Genomic DNA, 26,407 nt, shown 5'->3' on the forward strand with positions numbered 1-26,407 from the left:
CTTTGGAAATCCCCCTCTCTTCACCCCCTCCCTTTTGACAGTTTCTGAGAGAATGGTTCACTGCATGAGGATAAATTCACCCCGTTTTAATGTTTTTCTTTGCCTTTAAAACTTAACGAATAACGTTAGAAGAGAGGGGGGGGGGGGGGGGGGGGAGATATCATTCCCCCTTGCAAATATTAGGCAGTTTTATGTTCAGGGGGAAGCAACCAGTACCGACCAGGGTCTATTTGGGGTCCGTTTTCCTTGCAGAGAATGGATCTAAAATCTAACGTATACTATGGGGTTAGTTTTCCACCTCTTCCGGAATAGGCACTGTATAAGGGCCATTAATAATCAAACAAAATGAACTGCTGCAAACTGTAAGTACAACAATATGGGGAGATTAAGAAGCAAGAAACAAATGCATTTTGAGATCTGATCTTATCCGTAAATAATAAAGGAATGCACCTTTGTGCATTCCCATCTAGACTTTCTTTCTTTTTTTTCTTTTTTCTTTTTTTTTTTTCATTTCCTTTTCTTCACAACAGCTATCAGTACAAATAAAATGTATACATTGCTGAAGCTCCAAAGCTTCAATGAATTACACACCCCAAAAAAAGCAACAGTGATAAGATTATTATACTGGATTCTTTTAGCATCATTGCCTAAATTTTTGCTACTTAAATTCCACTTCACTGTTTGTCTCCCACTGCACTTCGCACAGCCGTAGTCTAACAGAGCATGTCCATTTTGGCCTGGCTCATGTGGTCTTCCACTTTGAGCAGGCCACAAGTTCTGAATTCTATCTGTTTTTTTTTTTCAAGATAGCAATTCTTGACTTACGTCAAATGATTTTTATTTTTTTTCTTTTTCTGAAAGGTTACGTCGAATGATTCTTAAACAAATGTCATGCCACTGAGGCACCAATAATAGGGGCTAGCCACCATTATTTCCTCTTCCATCAGAGGAGTCTGCGACTCTAGGCGACCTCGACAACCAAGTGCTTCAGATGCTTCAGAGGAGCCATGAGCTGCGCAAAAGATGGGCGCAGATTTGGGTCACTGCACATGCAACCCAAAAGTTTGTCAGAAGAATGGAAATCACTTTGATCTTTCGAGGTTTAATCCATTAAAATAGCAAATAAAAGATCAGCTTTAGCAAAAAGGATGGATTTAAATTTCAGTTTCGGTTTCAGTCCCTACTGAAAACGAAATTTTGGTCTTCAAATTTCGGTCACTTCGGCTGAATTTTTTTACAGTTTCGGTCAAAATGGCCAAATTTCGGCCGAAATCCAAAATTTTCAGATTTCGGACCCAATCGAAATCAGAAATTACAGATTTCGGCCGAAATTTAAAACAATAGCCAAAAGAATGCTATAATTTATTAATGGTTAAAATGGTAATATGAGTTAGCAATCCACCAGAGCTTGTTGTGGCATGTCAAAATTTCTAAGGAGTGCAAGCCTACCTCTGCCAGCAATCACATATGATCTGTGCAGCCATGGGATCAACCTCTGTTGGTATATCAAGGCGCCTATTTTGGAACCCAACAGCTCCAACTACCTGCATTGGGTTCATCCCACTCCATGGCATACGCAAGGTAGCCAGCTCCCATAGTATCACGCCAAAGCTGTAGACATCACATCTGCAAGAAAGCAACATCCTCTTGAATACTCAAACATAATGGAATGAAAGGGAGCACCTTATAAATGGTTCCCGAAAGAAACACAGAGAATGCACTTACTTCTCATTGGATGGTTCATTTCTCAAAACTTCTGGTGCCATCCATTCTGGCTGCAATTAAATGGAAAATGCTTAATTTTGACATTACAATGGAAAAAAGAACAAAAGAAGATAACTTTATTTAAGCAAAATGCAGATGTATTAAACTAATTTTAAAGCAAGATAAGAAATTGCCATCTTGAATGAATGCATAATATTACTACCAAACAGTGAAATCCTAACTTTGAACCCAAATATGTAAAATGAATAGCCTATAGAAGATTAACAGTTGCATATAAGTGACAATAATCAAACCAAACCAAATATGTAAAATGTGTGCCTCATGGATAAAATGATAACCCTGAATGCATGAAATGGTATGAAAGATTACCGTTCCTGCAGTAGACTTTGAAGACAGAAAAGTGTGGTGCTTCAAACGTGACAAACCAAAGTCGCAAACCTGCAGAAATATGTGATGGCAGATAATCAGAATGTCACATCTGTGGAGAAATCGAAGCATCATTTTCCATTTTACCGTCTTGTTATCATTTAAACGGTTGAAGACTTTATGAATGCTCATGTATTCTCAACTTTCTGATGATAATAACCTTCAATTGCAATGAAATATAGAATGTTCCACAGAGTTAATGATATTATAAATGTCGCATGCCTTCCCCCTTCCCCTTCCATTCCAATCTATAATGAGGCAATGGAAGGCAGGCATACCATTAGCATTTGTTTTTTTTTGAGGAAGATAGCATATTTACTAAGGTAATAGAAAATCTAGAAAATGACTACAATTCCAAGAGTGCAGAGGTTGTCCCTCGGCTAACACCCTCTTGGCTAGCGAATGATCAATATCGTTGGCCTCTCTGAGGCATAAATCAATCATGGGAAAGGAAAAGGCAATCCATGGAGTATCAAAACTAGAGTCTCTAATGCGCTTTCCTGATAGCGTTTTTAATGCTGTACATTGCCAACAGTGGGTTGAAATTCTGGCATTTGTTGTGGTATATATTTCCATGCGGCTTTTGCATTCAGATGCCCAGACAGATTTCCTTTTGTTTCATACTATAATCTTTCAAACAAAAAAAAACTAGATCAAGAAATGCGGTAGTAAGGCTCCTTCATGGTAACATGTCAAGCAACATTCATGATGGCTGCTTTAAAAGAACAAATACTGTGTTGATCAACGTGCATGCTGAAGAGACGCTAAAGCATTAGGAGGTATGTGTCTGTGCTAAAAATCAATATACACATTAAATGCCAATGTGGAATATTTGGAGGCCAATGGTGATACTATAAAAAATTGGGGCGGTTAAGAGATAGGATAGTTTATATTGTGTTATTCATGTATTTAAGGTGGGCCCCATCGATAGTTTATATTGTGTTATTCATGTATTTAGGATGGGCCCCATCGATAGTTTATATTGTGTTATTCATGTATTTAGGATGGGCCCCATCATACATTAGAGATAGTGGCATATTTGTAATGAGAAATGTTATCAGCACAACCATGTTTTTATAATTGCACAAATGCAGCATATCTTTTCTTTTTTTAATTGGCTTGTCAGAGCTTTTTTGGGAACAGTAATGGCGTTTGAGGCTTTGACCGCTCTTTAAATAATGGAAGATGTGTTTGTGCAAATATCAAAACATGGTTGTGCTGATAACATTTCCCATTTGTAATATTGGATTTTTTCATATATGCAGAGAAGATTATTGGAGTGTGGCAAATGCTTCAAAACCCTATGAACTCCGTTCTCCATCTTTCCTTTTCTACTCTATTCACGACTTGATTGGCCTCCTCCACGTACTTTCTATATTTCTTCTTACGTTAATAAGGGCATCCAAACACACTATATTAAGGTCAAGAAGAAAATATAGAATGTCAACTTGGCAAACAAGGTGGCTTGGTTTGAAGAACTAAGGAGGAGGTGATAACGATAGGAGAGTAAGAGTTCATTGTGCTTTCTGTATTTTATTTTGGTTCTTCCATTTTCTCTCAATTTTATTGTCTCCATTATCATAGGGATTTCAATTGAAAAGAACCATGCGACCAAAATTTACCATTCATATAAAATATAATGAAAGGAACTCAGATTAGATAATTGGGAATAATCATACCTTAACTACCCAATTTTTATCAACGAGAAGATTTGGAGACTTCAGATCCCGATGCACAATAGTGGGATGGCTTGTATGCAAGTAGTTCATCCCTTTGGCCTACAAGCAATAAACCCAACTTTAGGTATAAGGCAATATGTAACTAGTCACTGAAGTTTGGTAAATTATCAATTTATACCACATCTAATGCCATTTTCAACCGCCGTTTTTCTTCAAGTTGAATGTTGGGACGGTGCAATAACCTGAACAAACTCCCCCTGCAGACAAATGAAAGGAGCAAGACAGGTTACCACAGTTATCAATATCAAGGGAGCCTTCTGTTCCTCTACAAGATGACAAAGTGCAGCTTGTGAACGAGTGATATTTAGCTGTAACCTATATGAAATTCCCTTGAGAGAAATTCAAGAATCAAGATGTATTGCTATAGGATAGATATCAAAGAACTCTCATTTTGCTTCTTCTCTATGAAATAAATAACGAGAATGCGTGCTACAATCATAATGAAAGTCTTGCCATCTACATGTACAAAGTGATGGTTTGAAGCTATGATTTGTGGACACAGACACGAGTGTCGAGCGTCGACACTAACACGGAGTGTCGGACATGGCAAACCCCCGAAATTTAGAAACGGGGACACGGCTAAAATAGAAGTATATATAATTATAATTTGTCGATATGGATACGTGTGTCGAGTTTCGACACGGATATGAGTTGTCTGACATGTCAACATCTAAAAATCTTGAAATGATGACACGTACATACTCAACTCAACTCAACTCAGCCTTTGTCCCAAACTAGTTGGGGTCAGCTAATGAATCCTTTAGAAAATTTTCATGAAGAAGGTGAAAGGATCTACCCGGCTCAAATTGACTAAGTCTAATCCTGACACCAGTTGGGTTCCGTCTACATGGATCAATTTCTTCCATTCTATCCTATCCAAGGTCATGTTCTCTATTATATTCCTAGCCCTCAAGTCTTTTCTCACTGTTCCTACCCAAGTTGTTTTCGATCTGCCCCTACCTCTTTTTACTCCATCAACTAGGCACGAGTCACTTCTTCTCACTAGAGCATCCAAAGGCCTACATTCGATATGCCCACACCATCTTAAGCAGGCTCTCTCATCTTTTCCTCAATTGGTGCCACCCCCGCCTTTTTATGAATGTCTTCATTTTTAATTCGATCTAATCTTGTGTGGCCGCACATCCATCTAAGCATTCGCAACTCCGCTATACTCATCTTATGCACATGCTGGTTCTTGGTAGCCCAACATTCTGAGCCGTACAGCATGGCTGGCCTCACAGCCGTCTTATAATGATTATTAGACAAATGTGTACTCACATTAACTCTAACACTCCTAGCAATACATTTAAAAGTGTCCAACAGAGTGTCGACACAGGTGAACACGAGTGTCGTGTCAGACACGGCACAACAAGTGTGTCAGCAAGAAATTCAAAGTGTCGGCTAAATCTTGCAAGGAATAAATTAGTATTGTAAGCAGATAAAGAATGGCTAAGAGCATCACATATAAAAGTATGAACATGTCTCAATAATCGTTATATTGCATCCAAGATTAAAGTCAAGACGCGGCTGAAGAAAATCTTAGTCGACTCGGTTGACACGGCTGAGTACTCAGTTGACGCGGTCATAATTTGGGAGAGTTATATTGACTTTGTATGGCAAAACGCGGAACACGGCCAACGTAAAAGGGAGTCGACTCGAGGGAGTCCACGATGACACGGGAGAGTTTTAAAACTATGGTCAGGACTCAAGAGACACATTAGATGAGTGGAATGTTTTGAGGCAAACGAATCCCATTTATTGTTCCTCTAGATATACCAAAAGTAACAAGATTAGTATACATGACGAACCTTGGGAGAAGCTCCGTCAATATTGAGAGATTTGGAGGACGAGTAACAGCTCCCATGAAAAGAACAACATTTGGATGTCGCAGCCTTAGCATGATTTTAATCTGCACAATCCCAGTCGCAGACATCAACTTGGAACATTTTCAAAAGAAAATTCACGAAATCAGGAATTTGTTTCATTATAGTCTAACAACTTATGAATAAAAATATAATGTCTAAGATTCTTACTTCGCATCTAAATTGCTCCAGTGCATCGCCTGAGAAATCTTGGTCCAAGAACTTCTTCACAGCAACTTCCTGTCATACAGTGCCAATTCCACAATTTCAGTACAACCACAAGCATCCTAAGGTTTCGTATAATTTTCGTATACCAGCTTTTTAAGTTGTGTGCAATTATTAGGATTGGTGTCTCCTTGTTGGTCACCACTTCAAACCTTTTCTGCTCACTTTTTATTTTATTTTATTTTTGGCTTGATCTGCAATCAAGATGATTTGTCAGATCAGCATATACCATAGGCATGTTTCGTATAGTTTTTTGTATAGAAGATTTTTAAGTTGTGTGCAATTATTAGGATTGGTGTCTCCTTGTTGGTCATTTTTGCTTTAACCACACAACAATGGATGAAGATGATCCCCATATATGTATGATTATCTTCTATTTATGTTTATACTGGGGATAAAACTCAATTCATTACAATCACAAGTTTCACCACTCCATAGTCCATACACACCCCAACCCTGCAATTTTCAAATGAATTAGCAGTTTTTGCCAGTTGTAAATGAAATTCAAACAATATAGTGCATTCTAGGGGAAAAAAGAAATGAAACATTGAAATGAGGATGTGAAGTCTTTATACAGTGAGTACAACTTACAGTGCCATTCAAATCTGCACTGTAAACTTCCCCATATGAACCTGCAATATAAGAGATTGCAAATAGATGTCAGTAAATAGCCATACAATCTCACGATATAATCAAATCCCATCTAAGCAATAAGGGTCCACTTCTTCAGCCTATTTGCCAATACATACAAGTAGTCGAGAAAAGAGGATGCATACAACTTCATGCTTCCATAAGTTCTTTATCTAAATGTATATATGTGTATAAATAAATAAATATATATATATATATATATATATATATATATATATATATCTGCGTGCGCGCGCGTGTGTGTGTGTATATGTATGTTTATATATAAGAATGAGTTTCAAGTGTTGACCTCAACACTACATGTTTGAGGTCATCACCACTGGGGCAAACTATCAACTTCACGCTTCATTAAGTTATTAAGAAAATAAGTTTAACATGATGCTTACCGAGACCAATTCGTTCACCAATCTGAAGATCTTCCCATGGAATCTCCCACTCTGCGACATCATCCAGCATAGGGTTATTAATCCTTTCATTGTTAACACTGCTTGCAATAGGTGGGTCATTATTGGCTGTTTCTCTTTGTTTTGCCATAGATTCACCCACGCTCTCTTGACACTGCTGTGAAGAAAAACTTAGTTTTGTATTCCTTCCTGCATTTTCTTGAAAGCATTGAGCACCACCCCCAGTTAAATCACTTGCAAGTTGCTTTTGGCATGGCTCAGCTGCACATGCAATTGAAGCCATCTCCTCTGCAGATAGGTTTTGTTTGTTTTCGCAATCAAAATGGGCAAAGGATTTTACTCCGACAAAAGGTACCGGAGAAAGCCCAATGGGAAACAACAAATTATCACCACCTGGCTGAGGTTCCTCAATCACTTTTGTCCTTTCCATAAAGCAGATTTGACCTAGCATTTTTTGTTCAACAATATCCCGTGGAGGGTTTATATCAGAAAACAAATCTGGAGGAGGTGATGCACCACTCTCTAAGAGAACAGCGTGCAGTTTCTGTGCGAAGTCTGGGTTTTGTGCAGCACTGATCACATATTTGGAAACATCTTTAACTTTCATTTGTTGGGCAGGTGAATTTGTTTCTTCTACTCCCGATGAGCCTCCACGCAGTCTACCCAATGAAGGAAGAAGCTTCCCAAATTCATGTTCAAATCTCGCAGTTTGATATTTTTCGGAAAGATGCACATCATTCCCTCCTGATTGAGTGCTTACTCCCGATGTTTCAGCTGACTCTGAACTGACAATTCTTGGATTAAAAGGGGGATCATGTGAATTTCCTTCCAGTCTTGCACCATTATTCTCAAATTGGCAATTGACCTTCTCATCAAGTGCCAAACACAAATCCTTGACAGTCTTTGCAATGGTATCGGAACTTAATATATGAAGTCCAGAATCTTGAAGAAGACTACTGGGTTCTGCAGGAATTAATGTGCCCGGAGCCCCCATTAGATCAATAATGTATTCACTGTAAGCAATACACAATGAATTAGCATCTCATTCATTGTCATCGGAACAGTTATGCCATTATATTATATAAATGTGATAAGGAACCACATGATTTAGAAAGAATCAAAGTAGCAATGTGCAATTAGTTCGAATATCAGGTATAAAAGAACATTTAGGAATATGAACCTTCAGTGGAAACAATGTGAAGAAAAATAAATAGTCCCCTTTGGCTATGAAAATTGGCTATATTTCAGAAGTAAATCGCAGTTCATTACAATGTTAAGTTACACATTGTATGCATACAGGATTTTTGTTTAAAACTTGATAAAGAAAGCTGATAACAACCATGAATGGAACACTATTTTCTGGAAGGACAAAAACAAAGGAAGTAAGGAAGTTGATAGTGAAATAACAACGTTCTTTCCATGTCTCTCGTGAAAAAATAAAATTGTAGGCAAGGAATGCAGATGAACCAGAGCCTGTAAGTTCCCAAATCCAAAAGAATAAAATAGGGCAGAGTTTTCTTTTACTATGAATAAAAGGGTTAACTTTGACAAGTAGATAAATATTAGGTTCTAAAAAATCCATTTGAAGCCAACCCTTTATAAAATCTGGTCATGCTTAACTACACTCAGCCTAACTATATGTGGGAGTACCAAGACATTGATGCCAACAACAGAACCACTGTTTAGCAACAGGGTTTAAAAAGCAGAAGCTAGGGCTGCTCATCAGGGTTTAAAAAGCTAAAGTAGAGATCTCTTGGACAAGACGATTGTGGAAGGTGACTCGTTGAACGTCATTCGGTGGTTGAAAGGCGATATTGTTCCTCCTTGGCGCTTTGCTCACCTTTTTTATGAGATCCAAGACAAAATTGGCGACTCTTCTATCATTTTCAAGCATATCAGGAGATCGGCAAACGATGTGGCGGATCACCTTATTTGGAATTTCGACCATCTCGGTCTTCTCCTTTTCTTTAATGAAATTTCCACCATTATAAAAAAAGCAACAAAATCTTTATGTGTGGAAAGATTTTTTTTTATAAAAAATCACCTTTTAGATGAAAACAGAAATTCTAGCAGGATCAAAATGCTCCCCATGGAAAACTACGCTCCTTGTGAGGAGTCTCATGATACTTGTCCTACATTCGTGCTGTACATTGAGAGGTGGTGCCTAAAAATCGTTTGGGGAGGTTTTAGGAACGGTTGGTGGGGGTAGTTAAAGCACAATCTAGACATACTGGGATTACAGACAAACTAAGTAGAAATGAGGGCTCTTCTTCAGGCCTTAATTTTCAGGGAGAAGTTGACTGGAACAGGTGGTGGGAGATACGGCTAGCATGATCGTGTGTCTTAAGAGATCGAGGCCTAGAATGTGGAGATTAGCTGATTTTATTGAGAACACCCTGATCTTGGTAGGGAACTAACCCCTTCATAGAGAGGCACATTCCCAGGAGTACCAGGGATGTTGCACAAGCTTACTAGAGGAGTCAACCAAGATGATCCTCGGATTGGGTAAGCCTTTCGCCTTTTCCCTTTTGGTAGTGTTTTTTGTATTCTTCTTTGGGTCCATTCGATCACATCCCCTTATTTGCTTTTGGAAGTAAAATTTTATTAATAAGATAAAAGGGAAATACAAAAGCAAAGCCAAACAGCCCAACCAAGCAAACCATGCACACCCTTCTTTGTACTGGGTATGTTTTTGCCTATTAATTTATTTCTCCTTTATTGCTCAAAATAAAAAGGCTCACAAGTTTCTTTCACAAGTAGAATTAGAAACAGAGAAGATGAAATGAATAATCACCTTTCGTGATCAACTTTAATTAAGTTCACAGCTCCTTCATCTGTACCAGTGTAGTAGCTCCCTTTGACCAGCCTACACGGTAGATTGATCCGATCAGCTAGTACCTGGCAACAGTTTCAACACTTCAATGCATATGCCTCATAGTATCATAAGCATCTGTAAAGATCTGCTAGGATATACACTAAAAAGGAGTGTCCACATTTCAGTCAATGATGGTTTTTGTTAGAGCAGGCAATGGCGAATTAGCATTTTAATTACTATAAGGCTATCAGCGTCATATTTTGTTCATTCATACAAAAATCTCAGGCAATCAGCGTCATATTCCTAGTGTGAACTAGGAATACTTATTAGCAAATGCATGCAATGTTCATAGTGCATAATTCTAACAACTAAAGGTTGTAGGGGTAGATTTGCAGCAGTAATGTGTGTGTCATGTGTTACAGGTGCATATATGGGTAATTTTGTTAATTAATGGAGAGCAGCTCCGATCCAGCTCTCATAGATGACCAACTCAATTTCGAGACATGCAAAATTCTGCATTTGAATAGCAGCCAATTTGAATCTAATTAGGTAGCAATTAGCAACCAACACAGAATGGCATTATTATTTTATTTTATTTTTATTGAAATGAAATACAGAATGGCATATTGCAATCTAAATCTAGGAATGCAGCTATTTACATATTGTTCCCGTGTCACAGATTAAAATTATTTCTTAACCATGCAATGTAAATACTGAGACCAAAGTAATAGATGAATACAAATAATATGCCTAGAGTGTAGAAGCACAAACAATAGTGACGGTTGAATATCAAATGATGAAGGATGCAAACATTAAGCACAAAGTATATGCAATATATAATGTTAAACGAAAACAGCAACAGTTGCAACCTTAAAAAGCAAGGCTCGGTGGCGTGACAATCCAATTTCAAGGCAACCAAGAGGAAGAATGATGGTGTTTAGAGAGGTCCGCAATTCGTAACTCCTAAGGGTCCATTTCCTTAACATATCATCAGCATCACCAACTGGACCACCCATGCTTTCAACAACAAGATCAGCGATTTTCTGAACCAAACCACTCATAACTGGGCCAAGCTCAGCCACTTGGCATTCCATAGCGACAGACACTGCTCTCCTCTCAATCTGTTGAAGTGCAGAATCAATGGTTCGGTTTACCAAAACCACTTCATAGTCAACACTGTCCGAAATAGATGTTGCTTGAAGATCCACCAGCAAAGGCATTTTCCCTTGCAAGCTTGGATTTGACATAATGCCATAGACATCATAAAATCCATCCATCACTTTTTCATCATAATTGACAAAATTATAGTTCTGTACAGAAACATCATGAAACCAATTTAGATATTAAGATCAAAATTGCAAAACAGCCTTTGTATAATTTCAAAATCAATTAACACAATATCAAATAACAGAATTTAAAACCAAATAATTGAACTGCAACCGGCAGGAAAATATTGCTTCAGAAATATCTATGAATTTAAGCTACATTTACTAAACTAATCTTCATTACCGTAACATTTTTGTTTGAGAAGTTACAATTTTCCATAACATTGTTCATACCTTGTTCTAAATATTTTACTCCTTTTATATGCAGAAGTGTTCATTAGCATATCTGCATAGAAAAGGAGTAAAATGGTTAGAACAAGGTTTGGAAAACCAAAACTCAACTTGGACTCAGTAAGGACAAAGTATAAGTCAGCGTTAGCGGCAGGTATTGTCTAATGAATGTGCAGTTTTTTTTTTTTTTGAATGGCACATATATTAATGAAGAAATGAGAAAAGCCCAATGACCGAGATGGCCAAAAGGCAAGTACATAAGATAAATGAACAAAGAAAGAAAAGTGGAGATACAAAGAATCAAAGAAACCGCCAACAATTGATCCCCCCATTAAGCACTCTCAAGGTAGAAAGTAAACAAATAGCCAGAGCTCCTCTCTACCCACTCCCACCCACACTAATGAATCAACATCCGAGTTCGCCAGGCGCCACACATGACAATCTCTGTATTGAGACCCTCCAATGAGTCCATGATCTCCCCTATGGCATTTGCACACCACCACGGGAAGCGTGTCCTATCTCTCACCCACATTAAGACATTAAGGAAACATCCCTCAATGATCATGTGATGGATCTGGTCCCTCTGTTTTGGTGGAACGAATGGGTCTAGTCCCTCATAGCAACTTGCATACCAATTAGAAGCACCCGAGCATCTACCTCAATCGCATCCTTCAACAACACCTCACTGTTAGCATTTCTAAACAGGCCTCCAACACGTCAGACCAAGAATAATAGATTACCCAAACTCGAACCATCAAAGTTCAGCTTCAACCTCCCATGAGGTGGAGAAGTCCGTCTGGATTGTTGCCCATCCTAATCACCTCCCAAGCTATGGAAGGATATCACCAAGATTCTACTAAATATACGGAGGGTCAAGCCCACTGAACTACTACTGAGAAGAATTGTCTTTGAATACTTTGCACTCCTTGCACATGAGTCACATAGTGGCAACTAGGAAAAGGTACCACAACGTCCTACCTCTGGGGGCCGGGGCGAAACTATGGTTATAAATGTCCACTGAAACCAACACGAAATGGCCGAAATGTTACCATTTCCACCGCCACTGAAACGCATACCGAAACCGAAATGCATATCGAAACCAAAATCATAAGTGTATTAGTGATATGGTATATCAATATGTGTTACATAGTTATATTTATATGAATTGCATGTGAAATATGGTATAGTCATTAAGTAAAAATATTTATATGAATCACATGTGAAATGAGGTATGTATAGTATTATCAGATAGGCACAACAACGCATGTCACTAGGTGTTTGATGTTGTTAAACCATTATGGTTGAGTGTCTTGCTTGTGTGATGGTTTCTATGCATTTGTGCTTATTCTGGCATTTTCTGAAGTGTCATCATAAAATCCTATCATATAGATACATTTCCATATATTTTCATGATTTTACAGGATTTCCGCCGAAATTTCCAATTGCAACCGAAACCGAAACGTTTCCGTTCCCGTGGCGACCGAAACTGGAACCAAAATCAAAATTTAAAACCTTGGGCAAAACACCATGACTCCAAAAGAAATTATGGATGAGAATACATTTAATTTGTGTCAACAACAACAGACCAGGAACAGTAGCAAGACAGAAGAGAGAGACAATTGGATAATTCTTTGAGGGGCACAACAAGTCTATAAATAAAGTAAGGACAACCCAAAGATACTGACAAACAGAAAATGATTCCAAATGCTGTAAGGTCAAGTCAGCATTCAGTGTAGGGATTTTGTGGTCAATGTGTAACTGTTGAATGTAAATATCAGATTATTATATCTAATATCCGTGATATGCTAATGCAGTACAAAGTAAGACAGAACAATAACTAAAAGAATCTTTAAAGAAGCTAACACCCACTATAAGAATTTGTAGTCATTATTCTGTGCCAATAAATTCCTCATCAGGCAGTGTTTGCTAAAAAGAATTGGCACCTGAGACCAAGTCTTTAAATATAGTTTTATGCACCAAAAGTAAGTATGGATGTGAGAAATTTTAATTTGTGTCAACAACAACAGATCGGCATGATAGCATGATAGAAGAAATGGGCAGTTGGAAAATTCTTTTCGGGGGCATGACAAGTTGTTGCTCCAAAAATAAAGTATGGACATTGCAAAGATACTGAATAACAGCTAATTGATTTCAAAGACTGTAAGGTCAATTCAACATTCAGTGTAATTATTTTGTGGTCAATGGGTAACTGCTGAATGTAAATACCAGATTGTTGTTCTTATTATTCTTATTATATATAATCCATGCTATGCTAATGCAGTACAAAGCTACGACAGAACAATAACTGAAAGAATCTTTAAAGAAGCTAAGTCCTGCCTATAACCCAACACCCACTAATTTATTTGTAGTAAGTATCATGTGCCAACAAATTTCTCACTGAGTTCTACTCTACAATGCATTCAATCCCATAAATTACTTCTCAACCAGGACAATTATCCATTGTGGAAACAAACAAAGATCATTGCAATCCTAATCTGTAATTTAATGATAAAACAACCAGTAAAATCCATCCACATTGCATCCAATAAAACTGAATCACAGTGAGTTAACCACAATCAAAACATCATACTAAACCTAATCATTCCCCAAACAAAAACATCATGCAGAGTTTGAGCCCTAATTATTCAATAATAAAAAAATGGAAATAAAAAATCATAGACTGAGCCCTAATTCCCAAAAAAAAAAAAACCTAAAATTGGAAGAATATGAGATGCAACATACCCAATACCGAAGAGAGAGATAATCAACAGCCAACGATTCATCCGGCGCAGACGAAGAACAACCGAGGCTGATCTGCTTAGCCGCTTTGATCTGTACGGATTCCGGATCCTCCCGTGTATCCGGATCCGACGCGCTAATTGCAAGAGCAAGCTGAACCTGAAACTCCTCTTCTAAGAAATTAAAATCCACAGCATCATCGGATCCAGCAGGCCGCAATTCGGATCCACCGTCCGTAACCCTATTTCTATTTGTAGAAGAACCCGAAGAAGTAGAAGAAGTAGTGGTAGAAGGTGAAGGAGAAGAAGAAGAAGAAGAAGAAGAAACTTGATTAGGGTTTTCTGAAACTTGATTATGGTTAGGGTTAGGGTTAGGGTAAGGGTTTTCTGATCCCAATCTGTGGTGAGCGTTAACGCTGGATCCGATATGGAGTTTCCGAAGGAGATGTTTCATCCTCGACATGGATCGGTCTCTTGTGCATCGAACGGTAGATAGTCCGTCGCCTTGCTCTCTCTCTCTCTCTCTCTCTCTTTTTCCTCCTGTCGGTGTTTTTTTTCTTCTTCTTCTGCTTTTTTTTGGGTCTTAACTGAAAGTAGATTCCATTATTCTTCCCACGTCTTCGTCGTTAAGCTATCCCTCGAGCGGATTAACTTAATCCTACTTGTTTAATTTATTAATGAAATACGAACCAAATCAGTAAGTGTCTGTTTTGATAATGCCACTCATCATTTTCCGTAGAAGAATGCTAGTAAGTCTAGTATGCCAGGTTATTCGGTTATAACCGAAATTTGGTAACCGAAATAATTTCGGCAACCGAAACCGAATCGAAATTTTTACAAACCGAATCGAAAAAAAATTCGATTATTTGGTTATAACCGAATAACCGAATTGTGGAAGAAAAAAAGGGAAAAAAGCAAAATCCTAATTTGGATCGGAGGGCTAGGATATCGAAATGATTTTTTGAGCACAAACTAATTAAGGTGTGATCAATCAAATGGATGGTTTTGATTATTCTACGGAGTGCACATATAGCACTTTTTATCATAATTTCTGTTATTTCGGTTAACCGATTTATTTTTTTAGAAAACCGAATTTCCAAAAAAAACTAACCGAAACCGAACCGAAATGGAAAAAAACCTAACCGACCAAATCAGTTCAGTTCGGTTGGATTATTCGGTTATAACCGAATAATGCTCACCCCTAGCCACATTGAGTCATTGCCATCAGCGTTCCTCTTATATTGAAAATTGGAGCGTCATTACTAGAACAGGCGAGTGTGGATGTTTATTTAATTTCAAAATGAAGTTAAGTAGATTAGTGGAGTATTCTGATAAGGGTAAAATGCTGAAAATTTCTTACATTGGAGATTTTGGACAAAACTTCAAATCCCTCCTCACCATGGAAAATCATGATGGGAATTCCAACTTTGGAGGGTGGGTCTTTGGTCAAAATGGAATGACATTACTTTTTCTTTTTACTTGTGATCACATGTACCACATGTATGGTTGGGCCCATTGGGAGAGTATTAGAGTTGTAATCCAATACGGAAGCAGTGTATTATTATAAGTACAACATGTGATTAACCTTTATCAAAGGGATTATCTCAATCGTCATCTCATTATCTTACAATGGATGACATAGGTTTTCCTTTCCGAAAGTGATATTTACACCCCTTTGATTTGATAGGTATGAGATAGAATTAGAGTTGTAATCTAATACGAAGCAGTTGTATTTTTTTTAAGTACAACATATGATTAGCCATTATCAAAGAGGCAATCACATTCTTCATCTTGTTATCTTATAATAGATGGGAAAGACTATATGGGTTGATTATATTGGTTTACCTTTCAGAAATTGATGTTTACACCCCCCTTGATTTGATAGATATGAGAGAATTAGAGGTGTAAACTTGTACTCTAATAGGAAGTGGTGTATTATTATAACTTATAAGCATATTAGTATAATATGTGACTAATAATCCAACTGTTTTCTCTGTATCGATCTCATTATCTTATAAATTGTAAGAGAGAAGGGGGCAGAAAGTCTACTTTACATACAATTGTAAAAAGGCAATTTCTTGGGTCCTCTAGGAGACATATGGGGGAATGTAGACGACCCACCTGGTCTCATCTCATACAGACATCCCAAAAATCAATGGTTTAGCTTTTCTTGGTAGATCGACGACCTACGATCACTAGATCAAGGTGTTTTCAATGGCATTTGGCCCGATCTACGGTCGTGGTTCGGATCAACGGACCCGATCATATAAAAAAAGGCAGAAGAGAAGCGACGCCCAGTAAATGTCTTTTAGGAAAGAGCGTAAAAGTAACTTTCCTTCAGCATTGACCATAAATGGATGATACCCTTCTCTTTATTCTAGGCTTTTTTAGGGAATGATATATTGGCCCCTTTTTTTTCCTAAGGAGTTGGGACAGCCATTTGTGGTGTAAAAGAATGCTCATAAATACACTAGAGGAGGCTGTCCCAAGTAAAAATAAAGGGCGAACCCTAGAGAAGAAATTTTAAGGGGTTATCTGGTGGACCATTTTTTTATTTATTATGGAACTAATCTCCTTCTTTTACACTTTTTTAACCGGATGTTAAAAGCTACTAAGACTCCCAAAAGCTCTCGGCAGCCAATTAGAGAACTGCCAAACAAGGAAATTCGTCCCATTATTAAAATACGGTCGTGCAGATATTAGTCTCCCACAATAAACCTCTCTCTCTCTCTCTCTCTCCACACAGTTAAGTAATGTCTACCATAGAGGACTAAAAAGGGAAAGTGAATAAACGATTCTGTTAAGAACTCAAATCATGGATTAGTCAACGTAAATATCTTGTGATTGGAAATGTAAATCATCTCCTTGTGTGCGCTTGAAGTCCAGTGTTTTTCAGAAAACACAGTGGGACCCACTTCTTAGGATGACCCAAACACTTCATTTGATGGGCCACAATATAAATAGATCTTACGCCACAAATCATCTCCATGGGATGATCCTAGCCCTCCGATTCGAATCATCCCACGGAGATGATTCACAGGGTAAATATGTTGTGGTTTGGATCATCCGAAAAAGTGGGTCCACCGTACGTTACGAAAAATACTGGGCTTCACTTGCTAATAAGAAAATAAAATTCATACTAAGAAAGTCCCTTTTACATTTTCTTTCTAAAAGATGCTCGTGTTTGGCTATCATGATTTTTTTTTCCTACAATATTAGCTTACACAATGTTGAGTGGGCTTAAAATATGATAAACTTTTTCTTGATATTTTAGCAACTTCACACTCTCAACTCATTCGTGCCCTCTCAAGTCTGTCCTACTCCCATCCCCTACCCCTCTCACCACTCCCAGACACTGATTTATCATGAAAAAAAAATTCCTAACTGCCAAACATCGCATTAATGAGGCCTCATGTCTGCTTCATTTTTTACCAGAAATTGTTTGTTTGATTAAAATGCCATAATTCTTGTCAAATGGCGTTGAGATTACATTTGGATGATCATAGACCCTTGACCCATCATGCCAAATGTAACTAGGTTCGATCAACATATCGTTTAGGCCCATCAACATAAGGCCTCCAACATATGGTTTAGGTCCATCAACAAATGGTTTCGATCCAACATACGGTTTGGTCCATCAAGACAATGTTAGGGTTATAAAATTGGCATTGGCATCGAACATATGGCTTATAAAATTGACGGTTTGGATCAACCATAGGTGGGCCCAAGACTCTTTGTATTAACTAAAACAAAACACACGGAGAGTTTCGAACCCAAGTCCTCGATGTTCCTCACATATACTCTCCAACCAAACACAAACGACATATAAATACTCTCCCACTCTTGTGAAGTCGAATTGGAGAAATTAGGGTTAGGGTTAGGGTTAGGGTTTTGTTGCTAGAGAGAAGATGAGTCGAGGAAGTGCTCCGAAGGGTGGTAAGAAGAAGGGATCGAGCTTCACGATCGACTGTGCGAAGCCTGTGGAGGACAAGATCATGGACATCGCCTCTTTGGAGAAGTTTTTGCAAGAGAGGATCAAAGTTGGAGGAAAGGCGGGAGCCCTTGGAGATTCCATCACCATCTCTCGCACCAAGGACAAGATCTCTGTAACTTCTGAAAACCCAATCTCCAAGAGGTATATCATAAATAAGATCAGACCCAGATCTCATTTTGTTTCATGCATTTTTTTACTTTCTTGGGTTTTTAGGGTATCTGTTATTGTTGGACTGTTTGCATAGATTTAATGGAACAAGAGTCAATAGACAGGGTTGTGTCTGGTTTCAGATTTATCGAGTTAGGAACAATTGTTGGAAATTTGAACAATCCAATGACCATATTAGTTTTTTTAAAAAAACTGGGCTAAATGATGTATTATTACCAACCCAAATCAGTTTGCAATGTAATTGATTTTCTTAGAGGGAAGATCAGCCTCTTGACCCACTTCAAGGGATGGGTTAGTCCTCCTTTGTGTGCAAAGACATGATTTCCAGGATAATTTTCTTCATTCCTATGAAAAACGGCTGTTTACATATTATTTATACCAAATGGAACTTCCTCTAAAACTCCCACCCAAGCCATGTCTATGCACATATCATATATTTGATTGCTGGCACATTACAACCCGCTATATAGGGTATATCTCAGAGAATAATCTATTTGTAGATGGAGAAAGAAAATATTCTAACTTAGCCAATGATGCAAGTTTCTACAACGCCGAGGTTTCCATTGCTCGAAGCATATTATCGGAGTTTATCTTGTCCGAAGGGGTTATTTCACGTGGTGAATCATTAATTTTTATTGTTTTTTAAAATAAAGAATGTCTGGGTACAACACTGAAATCATTCGAATTCAAGCCTTACCTGTTGTTCTCTTTATCTGTTTATTCTTCCAAATGCTGGTTACGTCCCGGAATTAGTCAGGTGAATTCAGCGTTTATTGTTGCAGTTCCTTTCTGGAGTGAAACTTCCTAAATTTATAAGTAATCTTAAATCTTAATGTTCTACCTATGAATATCATTGCAGCTCCTTAGCTGCAAGTTGGTAAATTCTGATGAGGATTCTTTGGATGAGGATTCTTTGGTTCCAGCAGTGTTCTAGATGAGCATCGTCCGTTCATGATTTCCTCCCTTTGGATGAAGCTGTTTGATCCTGATGTGTTTTAGTTTTGTTTCTTTTTTATTTCTTCTGACCATCTCGATATTGGCTTTGTTTTTCCCTGTTTATGATAAATTTTCGTCATAATTGGAAAAAAAATTCTATAGCTTTAGGCTAATGGGTTTACTTTTATGTCGAGTCAAACTTCCCTTAGTCTGTTCAAATTGTTCCTAAATGTGATGGTTACAAATTGTTAACAATGACTGTCTATATAAACAACACAGATTGAAAACCAAAAACTAAAATAATGCAAATTTTACAACATATTTCTACCCAGGAGCATATTAATCTAGTACTTTATTCTTGTTTCTTCGAGCCAAACACATTGTAATGTGGCTTGCCTTTTTATTGCTGTTATACATTTTGGTAACATAGGATGAAACAATGCAAGATGGTTCTGCTTTGCTATTTTCAGTTTTTCAGTGTCCACTGCATTGTCAGTTTGATGTAACCACATCCATACTATGCTTCTGGTTGATTGGTGGTCGACAATTGATCGTTGTCCATTTCCATGCAATTTGCAACGGTGTGCAACATTTCTTATCATTTTTTTGTGGGATGTTGGTCCAGGTACTTGAAGTACCTAACGAAGAAGTACCTGAAGAAGCATAATGTGAGGGATTGGCTGCGCGTCATTGCTTCCAATAAGGACCGCAACATGTATGAGCTGCGATATTTCAATATTGCTGAAAATGAAGCCGAAGAAGAAGATTGATCCTTTCTTTGTTTTTTCCGTCTTTGCAATGTTTAGTTATCCTTTTCAGAGACCATATTACCAGTTTTGCCTTGGAACAAATTATGCTATCATTGCCCTGTGATGCTCTTAAATGAATCAATTTACTTTGTGTTTGTTATTTGCTTCTCCATATCTGTTATATGAATTTCTTGGTGACCTAGTGAGGATTGTTTGATGCTTGTGTTATTTTATATACCTTCTTGGTGACCTAGTAAGGATTGTGGGTTGGTTGTGATATTTTTTTATACCATACATGGTAAAAGCCCGCGGTATGGATGGTTCAGATCATTGCAGTGTGCTCAAGATACTAAAAAAACATGGAACAAAAGCTTGGCTATGATTTGATTTGGTTACTAGCGACTCTTATTTGGTTGAGATCATCGTTGTGTACCCAAGACAGTAAAACTAACAAAATTTAGACATCGGGCTATACTTTTAGATACAAGGGAGCCCTTGCATAAAGAGCCACATAAGGGCCCTTGATTGGATCCACGTCATAAAATGTAACTGATTTTACATTTTCAATAGATTTTAAAATGTAATTGAAAATGATGTGGATCCAATGAAGGGCCCTTTTGCGGCTCTTTATGCAAGGGCTCCCTTGTATCTATCATTGCTTATAATTTTATTTTGGGGAAAAATACAGTCACACCTAGTCAACTTTATGACACATTCAACGATAACCCTATCATTTCAAATTCATCAACACCCCTTGACTTTTCAATGTGTATAAGGGAGACCCCCTCCGTTGACGGTCCAGTCCGTCACTTTAAACTGACGGAACGACTCAGTACAAGGTAGACCTCATCCGATTCATATGCAGCTGGGATGAACCAGAGATCTTAAGCAGCACTGATAGTGTTTCAATAGAGGGAGTCTACCTTATACAGTTTCAATAGAGGGAGTCTACCTTATACACGTTGAAAGGTCACTGGGTGTAGTTGATGAGTTTGAAAGTATAAGGTTATCCTTGAATGTGTCATAAAGTTGAGGGAGTGTCACTGTAATTTTCCCTTTATTTTGTTCCTATGATGGGGCTGACTCAGGTTGGATACATCCAAATGGGTATTTGCAGAACCAAATAAGATTGAAAACTTGGAGGCCTGTTTTCTACAGAAAACAACACTTCATCCAACAGTAAAACTAGAAAAAAATGCAGCACCCAGTCTCTATTGTTCACTTAAGTCAGAGTTCAATGTTCTCGACCCTCCATTCCATGGCTTCAAAATGGATGGCTCCATGATTCCCCTATCCTCTGGTCTGATTGGTGGCATGATAATAGATAGTTATAGCAAAGCGAAACAAATATGAAACTGTAATCATCTCTGTAGGTTTTGGAGTGATATTCGGGCGGCCAGCCGACCTCGACGAAAAAACCCGTTTCACACAGAAAATACGAGGTGGTTTCCTTTCCTTTCGCTGTATTGGGAATCAGCTTAGCAATGCCTAAAGGAAATCAACTTCAACTGAACAATGCCTGAAGGAGTCATGCCGAGCCAAGGAATCCATTATGTAGGAAAATGGATCTTGTTCTATTGTAGATTGGGTATTTCTGTAATACAAATGCAAGAGTAACGTAAGAGGGACAATTTGACCATTCACTAGGCTCACTGAAATATGAGTGTTTTTGTATATGTTATATAATGGATATTCTTCATGGTTTTTGTAAGCTCCGTTGCTAGTTGTCAGATGACCCAAGAACTGTAGAATTCCACTATTAGGATCCAAAAGAATCGTGACTCAGATACAAGTGGAATCCGATCCGGATTTTGATCCATTAACAGCCCTAATAACAATGTCCTACTCACCTTGTGAAGCAACAGGGTTTCTTTATTGTAAATTCTCTTCACAGGCTCACAGAATGTGACACCATAACACAATTGTAAGTCAAGAGGTATCTATGATTACCAAAATAAGTGGGGTGTCTCTGTCAGATTCCTTTCATTAGTTTAACCACACAAAAAAAAGAAAAAAGAAAAAAGAAAATCCGTATATCAATTAAAGACATCTGTCACCTAGACTAAGGTCCATGAAGCATTGGGGGTCATTTGTTGGGGCCAACAGGCCAAGATATCAGATATGGGTGTTTCCTATTAAATGGACGGGATTAAGATTTAAGAGAACACTAAACACAAGTGACTAGTTAGTACACACCCATAAGCTTACAGAATTCTGGTTTTCTCTCTATACATGTTTAATCTGTAATTTTATCTCTGGTCCATGTGATTCTCGAGAAATTTGATTTGCAATATCAATCCAACAGAGACATCTTCATGTTTGTAAACAAAAGAAAAGCAAAAGAGCAATGGAAACTTTAATGAAATCCATAGCAGGAAAAGAGACAGTTTCATTCAGTTTCATCCGTTGTTGGGTTTGAATCCGATAATCCAACAGCAAAACACCAAAAGAATTTTTTTTGGAAAAGAATGGATGACCAGTTATTGCAACTATGCTTCAAAACATCCCTACTTATGACTGATCAGCAAGGCTCCATAGGGAATACACTGAGAAAATGACTTAATGTTCTCAGACGACAGCAAAAGCATCAATGTCATTGAAGAAATAGAACTAAAATCAGAGAATCTATGCCTGGAAAGTGAATCAGACCTCACTGTAGGCTGGAGAAAGTACCGATGAGTCTAGTTTTAGGTCTTCTCTTCAATATCGATACATTTCCAATACATTCTTGTGAAGGGCCTACTGATTCTTTGCTTTACACCCGTGTGGCAGTGGCACCCATAATACAACATTATCCCGAGCCAGCCCAATCCAAGTGGCCTAGCCTAGTGCAAACTACGGGAAGAGAACTTAGAAGCTCTCCCAAGGAAGCCTTCAAGTGAATGGAAAGAATGCCTTGTATTGCTCAATTAACTCTTACATGAAGCTACAATATTCAAAGGTGACCTGCAAATGAGGAGCTCACCCCGATCACATCACATGGCAATCATCCAGCGATCCACACCACCATAGAAACTGCTAACACTTTATGCTTCTCTGCACAAATGCTTATCTTGGTTACTCTATAAACCCCCAACAGATCTCTACAAGTATGTACACACTTCTAGAACTCTCAAGACTCAGCTACACAATTCTAGACTCCATCAATGTCTTCCACTCATCTAGGCTTTTTTTTATTTTGTGTTGCACGAATTCTTTACCCCCTACGCCGAATTTGTGTCACCACGTTTCGACACGCAAATCGGACATGGATTCACATAGGACATGGCCGGATTCTTGTCGTAGTCGTGTCTCGTATGAATTCTATCTTTTCGGGTGAATCCAACACATTGTTGTCTTTTTAAAAATTTGAATCTTCTATATTTTCCCTTTAAACGCATTTTCTTTTGAACTTTTGTTTTAATAAAAAGGTCCATCCTCTCTTGATAAAAACCCTAGCGCCTCAACCCTCCATCATCTAACATCGACCCCCTTTCCCCTTCTTCTTCAACTCTCTTGGTAAAAATCCTAATGCCTCAACCCTCCATGCTCAAACAAAATTCGAGCCTTCTTACGGAGATAAGAAGGGGGTGATCCTCACTCCATGACGGTATGCCAAGTAAAACAGCATATAGAAGATGTCTTAGCCAAAAAACGATTCGAAAATAAAATAAAATAAACCAATGAGTATGTGAGGTGCATAAAAATAAACCACCAACAAAACAATTCAGAATGTCGTTCATCTGGTCATATACCTGCTGAAAAACACACAAAAGGGAAAGAGATGTACACAAGTTTACTCAGCTTCTGCTGCAAAGTTATTTTTAGTGCTTCATTGCATAACTATGCCCCTATATAGATTCAGTAAATCACACTGTACAGCTCTCTCATAAGAATCCTACGCTGTTTGTTGAATGGCATGAACAAGCTGCAAGTCCCACTAGTCTGAGGAATGCTTGAATGACTATGTATTTGATAGCAAAGATAAAATTGGATGAAAAATCTGTATTCATTGCAAATAAGATATTTCAATTTTGAAGTTGTTGACCAAAAGACAGTATACAGCAGCGACATGTGGTAAATTCAAGAAATATCTGAAGGGGCCTTCAAGCTGCAGTACTCTGAGCAGACTTAGTATTTACAACTATTGATATTCCATTTCAAATTTTAACATGTCCAGCTATGATAAAACACAAAGTAGAATTCAGCAACCTGTTAAGACAGACAACAATGGATTCAACCATGACCTCCACAACACAAATAAGAAATATTATTAACTATTAACAAGATATCTTGCAGAACCCCCATACTACTTAAAGTGTTTAATTCGTTACGCCAATGGAATGGCAAAATTGTGCAATTCAACGTAACGATATTCAAAATGGAAAGAGAAAACCATCCATAAGCTACATAATCTTCAACAAAAATTCATATAAGATCACAATGCTCGAACGCTATAAGTAAACCCCGTGTTCCCTCTCCAGTAGCAAATGAAATCAAGAACTGCCCATGCCATTTATTCCATGAACACGCATCGGCAGAACATTAGAAACAAATAATACCCGTCACTACAAATCCAACCCTTCCATCTATGATGTCCCTGTTACAGCCAAACCAGTGCTGCTCTAGCTGATCTCACTTGCTAGGCAGGAGAATGGAATTAGGAAACAATGATGTCCCATTAGTGGGAGCTCCCTTTATGTTAAGAATGGAAGTAACCAAATTGTATATCTCAACATTCTCGAAAGATGGAACTTTCCGACCCCTTGCAAACTGAGGCCCATGGCCAACAAAGATTGTTCTCATGGAAAAGAATGCATTGTCATAACCGTGTGCTCCTCCACATTCTTTATGCTTCGATTGCTTCTGTTCCACTTTATACCCTTCTTCAACCAACCCTATTATTGGCGGAATCCTATAGCTTTGGTAGTAATGAAGCCGTTTGGGCAAATCCTCCTTAAGAAATACTCTCAATTTCATCCCATTCTCAACCTTCCCAGAACTCAAACCTTCATTTATTTTCGCTACAACATCAGAAGGAGTGAAGCCAGGGGGAGGACGAATCGAAAGCAGTGGACTATAAGATTGGACCCAAGTATTCGGAATTTCGATCCATGGGGCCAAATCATTAAGAAAAATTAGCTTTTTATCGCACGTACCAACCATACCATGATCACCCACTAGAATTATCGTAACATCCTCAAAAACTCCTCTACTTTCCAGTCCTTGAATCAATTTCCCAATCATCCTATCAATCCTCGCAACTGCCTCAGTGATCTCCGGATCATCAGGCCCAACCTGGTGACCCTGATGATCCGGATCCTCAAAATAAAGAGTCATAAAAACAGGAATTTCATTACTAGGTAGATCAAAATACCGCAAAATCGTATCAACCCGTTCTTCAAAAGGAACAGACCCATTATAATTCCTACAGAAATTAACAGGGCAATTCCAATTACCTTTGATTACCTCAGAACCAGGCCAGAAATAGGTAGCAGCTTTGAGATCATGATTGACAACAGTTTCCCAGAGCGGCTCGCCTAACCACCATCTGGGTTCGTGGCTACTCATCGTAAAAACCTCGCCGGAGTTCGGATCAATGAAGTGATTGTTGATTATGCCATGATAAGCAGGGTAGAGACCAGTGACTATGGAGTAATGGTTGGGGAAAGTTAGGGTTGGGAAAACAGGGATTAGACCCGTCTCTGCTTCGGTTCCATTGGCGATAAGGCGATCAATGTTGGGTGTTTGGGTTTTGAATTGGTAACCAAATCGAAACCCATCTGAGGAAATTAGGAGAACTATGGGTTTTTGGAGTTTGATAAGGGGACGAGCGGTTGTTTGTGAAGTTTTTTCAGAAAAAGAGGGTTTTGGGGAGTGGGAAGAGGAGAAGAAGAGGAAAGCGAAGGCGGTGGCGGAGGCGAGGGAGATGGAGGTTATGAGGAGAAGGGATATGAAAATTAGGGTTTTGGGTTTTTGAGGAGTTTCAGAGAAAGAGGAGGGATTTGAGGTGTTGGAGAGAAGAGCTGTAGATGGGTTTGGTGGGTCTTCTTCTGGGCTTGGGGTGGGTTTTGATGGACCTAAGATTGAGAGAGAAGAAGAACCCATCAAGAGATTTTTGCTCTCTCTCTCTCTCTCTCTCTCTCTCTCTCTCTCTGAGCAGATAAGAAGATTTCACAGAGCTGTGATTAGGGTTTCTTTCCTTTGGATGGAGGACCTGGGGAAAGAGGATTGAAGGAGTTTTGTAGGAGTAAAACTCAAGTTAGATTTGCTCTTGGTGGTTGTTGGTAAATTGCTGTTCGGCGAATGAGAAATTAGGTTGAGAAAATTTTAGATTTTTAAAAGGACTTTCAGGCCGGGTTTATTTGTCATTTTGTACTTTGGAAGATTCAGAGCTTCATTGCTTATTTGCTTATTTAGAGACTATATACTATGGAGCA

At 38.3% G+C, this 26,407-nt stretch overlaps 3 protein-coding genes across 3 annotated transcripts; 1 reads left to right on the forward strand and 2 right to left on the reverse strand.

The window, feature by feature from the left end:
• Positions 1-385: 385 nt before the first annotated feature.
• On the reverse strand, positions 386-14,779 carry LOC143858410 (putative serine/threonine-protein kinase SIS8). Its single transcript, XM_077369063.1, has 13 exons — positions 14,146-14,779; positions 10,717-11,157; positions 9,827-9,930; positions 7,015-8,045; positions 6,569-6,609; positions 5,924-5,992; positions 5,699-5,799; positions 4,009-4,087; positions 3,831-3,929; positions 2,095-2,163; positions 1,726-1,775; positions 1,450-1,626; positions 386-1,043 (listed from the first exon to the last, which is right to left on the reverse strand). Exons 1-13 carry the CDS (start codon positions 14,602-14,604, stop codon positions 962-964), a joined length of 2,802 nt encoding a protein of 933 aa, XP_077225178.1. The 5' UTR covers positions 14,605-14,779; the 3' UTR covers positions 386-961.
• A 3,184-nt stretch (positions 14,780-17,963) lies between these two features.
• LOC143858715 (large ribosomal subunit protein eL22y-like) lies at positions 17,964-20,148 on the forward strand. Its single transcript, XM_077369436.1, has 2 exons — positions 17,964-18,276; positions 19,865-20,148. Exons 1-2 carry the CDS (start codon positions 18,050-18,052, stop codon positions 20,007-20,009), a joined length of 372 nt encoding a protein of 123 aa, XP_077225551.1. The 5' UTR covers positions 17,964-18,049; the 3' UTR covers positions 20,010-20,148.
• Positions 20,149-24,210: 4,062 nt separating this feature from the next.
• LOC143858611 (uncharacterized) lies at positions 24,211-26,364 on the reverse strand. The gene has a single exon (XM_077369303.1). The coding sequence runs from the start codon at positions 26,073-26,075 to the stop codon at positions 24,603-24,605; it is 1,473 nt and encodes a 490-aa protein (XP_077225418.1). The 5' UTR covers positions 26,076-26,364; the 3' UTR covers positions 24,211-24,602.
• Positions 26,365-26,407: the final 43 nt, after the last annotated feature.

This window comes from Tasmannia lanceolata, unplaced genomic scaffold (assembly GCF_043159265.1).
Source record: "Tasmannia lanceolata isolate RefF3 unplaced genomic scaffold, GAP_Taslan_0.1 ptg000026l, whole genome shotgun sequence".
Lineage (NCBI taxonomy): Eukaryota > Viridiplantae > Streptophyta > Magnoliopsida > Canellales > Winteraceae > Tasmannia > Tasmannia lanceolata.